This window comes from Nanorana parkeri, unplaced genomic scaffold (assembly GCF_000935625.1).
Source record: "Nanorana parkeri isolate BGI_ZX_2015 unplaced genomic scaffold, ASM93562v1 scaffold240, whole genome shotgun sequence".
Lineage (NCBI taxonomy): Eukaryota > Metazoa > Chordata > Amphibia > Anura > Dicroglossidae > Nanorana > Nanorana parkeri.
In genome coordinates this window covers 1,065,802-1,072,137 of record NW_017306508.1, presented here as the reverse complement: position 1 = coordinate 1,072,137, position 6,336 = coordinate 1,065,802, and the positions used below count along the sequence as shown (strand labels likewise).

The window sequence follows — 6,336 nt, the reverse complement described above, 5'->3', positions numbered from 1 at the left end:
ATATATATACATATACATATACATTAATGCCCAACTCCAGGAACTTTTTACTTTATTTTTTAAATATTGGATAGAGTGGGGAAACGTTAAACCATCTACATGCAGACGGACTTAGGTTATGCCCACATATGAGGCTGAGCCTCCGGGATTAAAAGAACTAAAATCCAATAAAAGAAAGAGGCCAGCAAAGGAAATTAGGGCTGGGGAGGAAAGAGCTAGTTAATGCTAGAGGTACTACAGCTAGGAAACAGGGCTCTACCTGCAGCTTTTAAGCAATTTAAGTACAGGAGAGGCGTCTGTACAACTGTGCAAGCCTGAAGGCAACACTGCAGCTCCAGTTTAACAATTCTTTCACTTCTCCCCAGTTCGTGGGGAGATGTTCCTTCACTTTCTTTCCCTTTGATGTCTCTAAATAAAGTAAATTGTGTGGAAGGATGTCACCAAGACAGCAAAACAGACCGTAAACGTTCGAAACCCTTCCCCAATCTACTTAAAATGCTTTTTTGTTTGTGTCCCCATTGGAAAAATTTCCCATTACTTCCTGCCCTGACAGGAAATGAAATCTCCCCAACTGTGGAAAGACAGCAAAGAAAAACAACACAGAGGCTCTAACCCTTCCCCACTCTTTCAAATATATCATTAGTTTTACATTTGCACTGGAAATTCACAAAAACTAGTTGATTTAGGTGTGTCAGAAGCTTCTTTTCTTCCTGGTCTCTGGTGGCAACTAGTTAAACCCCTGGAACATGCCGCTATGCATTTTTAGAAATGCAGTTAGCTTGTTATATTTAATGTTTTTGAAAGTAATCAAAAAAATTTTTAAGAAGTCTACAGCAAGCAGTAACTCCCGCTAAAGACTATAACTATACATTCTCCCAGGTCTAACAGTAAAGAACCCATTCTGGACCAATCACAGTGTACAATTACCAGATCTGTTACCACAATACACAAGTGACACAACTGAGGGGAGGGGGAGGAGGCGTACAGGGTGACTGTAAAATAATTACCAGATTGCGCCTTGCCCTGAGCAGTCCTCATGTTGGGAAGAGTCTGGGACTTCAGTGGCACATCCGGGACTTGTGTGGGAGCGGTTCCCTCCGAGTAGGCAGGTTTAACCAGCAGCTCAGGCCTGGACGGCATACGTGGCATGGTGGCAGACTGAATGTAAGGACCGACAGCCGCCACTCTGCTGGAGGTAGGCGCTACCTGCTGAGGCAGATTCCCATCAGATGCAATCTAAATCAAAGAGAGGCGGCAAAGCTTTTCAAACACAAAACAAGCACACGGCAAAAGACAACCATTGCAGGGAGAGACAGCAAAAAAAGAAGCACAGGTTCACAATGGAGAAACAACAATGGAAAGGTGATTATAGTGCACTTTCAGTGAGTACACACAGTTGTTATTGTACACCTCAAAGAACAGTAGTACAGTCATAAACACTAAATGTTTGGCTAACGGGTACAAGTGATACTCTTTATAAGCCAACTTCAGTTATCAAAAATGCAAGCTTCTGGAAAACATTTGCTTCCTTCCTCAGGCATTAGACAACAGGAAAAAAGGCATCACTGAAGTTTCAGACTTTACACCTGATAAATCCTCAGCAAGAAATAAAGTTTATAGATATTCTGTCCAGGGAGAGCCCAATAAAGTGAGATGCAGCTGGAAAGAATCCATTTGTGCAGCAATAAAGTGAAACTGTGAACTATGGACTTCATGTGTGACAGCACCGACTAGCCAAGTGCTGTCACCGTTATGTTACACCCCCCCCCAACAGAAGTTCTAAGTATTGCTTTTGCCTCCTGGTAAGGAAAAGAGCATAGGGGGTAGGCGGAAAAAGAAGGAAATGTAAGCATATGTGTGGGGTATATGGTGTTTAAAGCACATCTGTTGCTTTGTCCTGAATTGCCAGGACAGGAAGTGAAGTTATCCCTCCAAAAAGGGACACATGTGTCAAAAACAGGAGTCAGGAGTCCTAACCCCTCTTACTCCATTTAAAACTTGAACAAGGCTAGGCTAATATTCACCCCTGATACTCAGCAACTCAGAACATTACTGCAATATCAAGTTTATGCCCCTCACCTCCTTACAGCAGCCATAAAAAAGGGCTCAAGAAACACAAAGTGAGATTTGGCTGGAAGAGGGGTGGTACACTGGTCATTTTAAAACATTTTAAATACTTCACCTTTGGGTCAAAAAGCAATTTATTTACCTTCACTTCACTGTATCACTTTTTCTATAGTTCTAAAAATGGATGGTTATTACCTTAATTTAATAAACTATAAATCATAATGGATTGACTATATTCATATACAAGTGAGCTGAGCAGTGGGCATTTAACATTACATATAGGGAGGTATACTCTTGATGCTTTGCAATGATTACTGGAAACTATAAAAATTAACCTTTTTATATACTCCGATGTTTTAAGATTCCATATTTTAAAAAAATCTTTTTACTATGCAACACAATTTTGTGTGGTCGATACCTGAAAAGTCCCATAGTTGTGGGTTGGAATATAACATGGGTGCAAAAATTGAAAAAAGGGCCTCAGTCATGAAGGGGTTAATAGAATATTCTTGGAGGATGTGGCGCCTAGATAAAGAAGCAGACCCTTGTACTGCTTATAAAACCATACAAAACAGGGATGGGAAAAATAATGGAAGTCCATTAAAAATAAAAAGTTAGAAAACAAAAAGATAATGAGAGGGATGAGCACATTTTACTGCGATGAATAGCAGACTGGAAGCTAATTACACAGCACTGCGGTAATGGGCTTCAGAGGCTCAATGTTCTGATGTGAAATGATCCATTTAAAAGTAACGACAGCTCAGCAGATTGTAGACCTTTCATAATTAATATGCAAATGTCGACAGCCTGGCGTGTCATGTACTAGATATTCCGGTTTGATCCTCTTAGCTGAACAAAAAAGCAGAGTGCAACCCCTTCTATAATAAGCCGTATTATAAACGTTCCATGGGATGTGTTGCAATAACCTACTCTCAGGAGCAGCTGTGTTCTTTGTAATCTAGGTGAGGAACGAGTACAAGTCAGCCAGTACTATGCTCCAATATTCTCGGTGGCAGTGATATTACTCTGCACCACAAACATTGCATGATCTATTCAACCTTTGGTAGAGTCACGGTGGTAGATCTGGTCACTTATTTATGAGCCTTTCAATATGACAACCCCTTTGCTGTCATTGGTTGATATGGGTTTGTATGGACCCCCTGAAAGGCAACAACTGCCGGGCATGGACTATTTCAAAGGCACAGAAGTGGTTTGTCATCTACGGTGTTTTATATTCACTTTGTGACTCGTGTGTGATGTGTGCGTGCAGATGACCCATACACAGGTGAGTGTTGATGGTCTGTATACTCTTATGAGCAGAAACACATAGAAATCTGCTACCCTATAACTGCCAGAGTTCCATAGGGCTATTTGCATTTGGTCATAACAGATTAAAGATCCCCAAAACACTAACCTCTTATTAATATGTGCAGCTGTGGATAAAACAGGATTATTCACAGCTGTATAAAATACACATCAACAGGAATTACAGATCTGTTAAATTTTACCTAATAAAAAAAGAAAACAAAAAACCAAAAAACCCTCACACACTTCTGCAGGTATAAGAGTGCAGGTACCTAAAGCTGAACGCAAGGCCATTCCGACATGCATACCTTTAACGTTTCCAACTGGGTCAAAGTCGTTTGCCCCTTCCTGTCTAATGCACATTCCAACTGGGCAGTGACGCAGTACATCATAGCGCTGGGCCAATAGGAATCTGTGGGGATGAAATGAGCAGCAAGCTACCCACAAGTGTTGTAGCTTTGTCAAAATGGCTTGGCATTTAGCCTGAATAGGATTTGGGAGGTTGCTGCAATAAGCACACTGCTAGGTGTTTTATACCTGATGCATGTTTTAGGATCTCTGCAACCCTATCGCTGCAGCTGATTTCAGGCTTACATCAGCAGCACCGACCCCTAAACAGATACCTGGACGCTATAGGAGCCAGGATTTGGTTTACTTTTTTTTCACTGCACTGTAGGCTTTGAAGCATTTCGGTCAGCAACTCGATCACTTCTGCAGCTCAAAGGTGACTTGTTGCAATAACCTACTCTCAGGAACAGCTGTGCTCTTTGTAATCTAGGTGAGGAGTGAGTACAAGTCAGCCAGTACTGTGCTCCTACATTCTCGGTGGCAGTGATATTACTCTGCACCACAAACATTGCATGATCTATTCAACCTTTGGTAGAGTCACGGTGGTAGATCTGGTCACATATTTCTGAGCCTTTCAATATGACAACCCCTTTGCTGTCATTGATTGATCTGGGTTTGTATGTACCCCCTGAAAGGCAACAACTGTCAGGCATGGACTATTTCAAAAGGCACAGAAGTGGTTTGTCATCTACAGTGTTTTATATTCACTTTGTGACTCATGTGTGCTGTGTGCGTGCAGATGACCCATACACAGGTGAGTGTGGATGAGCAGAAACACAGAATTCTGCTACCCTATAACTGCCATCCATAGGGCCATTTGCGTTTGGTCGTAACAGATTAAAGATCCTCAAAACACTAACCTCTTATTATGTGCAGCTGTGGATAAAAGAGGATTATTCACAGCTGAATAAAATACACACCAAAAGGAATTAAATATATGTTAATTTTGACCTAATAAAAAAAAGAGAAAAAACACACTTCTGCAGGTATAAAAGTGCAGGTACCGAATGCTGAACGCTAGGCCATTCCGACATGAAAACCTTTAATGTTTCCAATTGGGCCAAATTTGTTTTCTCCTTCCTGTCTAATGCACATTCCAACTGGCCAGTGACGCAGTACATCATAGCGCTTGGCCAATAGGAATCTGTGGGGATGAAATGAGCAGCAAGCTACCCACGAGTGTTGTAGCTGTGTCAAAATGGCTTGGCATTTAGCCTGAATAGGATTTGGGATGTTGCTGCACTATGTACACTGCTAGGTGTTTTATACCTGATGCATGTTTTAGGATCTCTGCAACCCTATCGCTGCAGCTGATTTCAGGCTTACATCAGCAGCACCAACCCCTAAACAGATACCTGGATGCTATAAGAGTCAGGATTTTGTTTGCATTTTTTTCCACTGCACTGTAGGCTTTAAAGCATTTCAGTCAGCAGCTCGCTCACTTCTACAGCTCAAAGGTGACTGACTATTGGATAGGTGTGAATGTGATTAGCCCAAAACGTATAGTATACCAATGGGATTTAACATTCTAAATTATCTGATTTCTGAGCACATCCTTTTCTTCCTGCTTAGCAGCAAATCTCAGCTTTAGTTCCATGGATTAATGTGCTTAGCAAATCAAGGGTCAACTACATTCTACCTACTGAGCGCACTTGTTCTGTGTTCAGAAGTAACTTACTGGTACGTTCTCCTTCTGCTGCAGGGCCACCTTCTTCTTCCAGAGACGATCTTTGAGCTCGTTGACGCGCTTGTCCATTGCAGCCACCTCAGAGTTGCGCTTGTTCAGGCTCTCTCTCTGCTGCTGCAGCTTGGCATTCTGCTCCTGGTTCAGCTTGTTCCTCAACTGAATGAAGGCACAAAACAAGGAGACCCTTAAGACAGAGAACTCTAAAAGATGGGGCAGGCAAAGCTCTGCATGCTAATCCACAGCCACTGACAGAAAGAAAAAGGAAAGCCTTGTAAAGCCAAAAGGAAAAGCTACCTCCATGGAGAGCACACCTAGAACTATGCCAATGGGAACAGGTCAAAATGAAACAAAGGTTTTAAAAGGAAATCCAGGCTCAGAAAATATGTAGCTTGCCAATGCTGAACTGCTCTTATGAAAATGCTGGTTGCCCGGCTATCTATAAAGTGCTGGGGAAGACCAGGTAAAGTGAACTTGTTGCTTTGCCCTGCATGGCCAAAGCATAGGTTCACGTTAAGCCATCACTCAGCCTCTTGACTTTAAAGATACTGCTTGTAAATATACTCATCAGATCATGTCAAACTAACCAAGCAACAAGATTCATTATGAATGGGGGTGTTACTTAGACATTTCTTGAGAATGCTTTTTAAGACTCTGTGCAGATAGTCCTTAACACCATTCTTCCATAAAACCTAGTAGCCATCTCCGTCTATCTTAAACAAAACAGCCATTATAGTCACCTCTACAGTGGCCCTTGTTTCCCACAATCACTCCATTATAGAGATGTAGCCTCTGCCAGACTCTCCCGGGAGTGTCGGATGCCTGTGTCCTGCCACTGCACAATGTGGTTCCATCTGTAGACCCCCTATGTCACTACAGGACTCAGCAGTGATGTAGATGTCTGAGAAAGGAACCGCCATGTGCGATGGGAG

The 6,336-nt window shown here is 42.1% G+C and overlaps 1 protein-coding gene across 1 annotated transcript in view; it reads right to left on the bottom strand.

Moving 5' to 3' along the window:
• TP53BP2 (tumor protein p53 binding protein 2) overlaps positions 1 to 6,336 on the bottom strand; it is a 66,625-nt gene that overhangs the window by 20,344 nt on the left and 39,945 nt on the right. Inside the window, exons 10-11 of the mRNA XM_018556519.1 lie at positions 5,399 to 5,563; positions 1,008 to 1,236 (exon numbers count right to left, since the gene is read on the bottom strand). Coding sequence (XP_018412021.1) covers positions 1,008 to 1,236; positions 5,399 to 5,563 — 394 coding nt within the window. The remainder of the gene's footprint in view (positions 1 to 1,007; positions 1,237 to 5,398; positions 5,564 to 6,336) is intronic.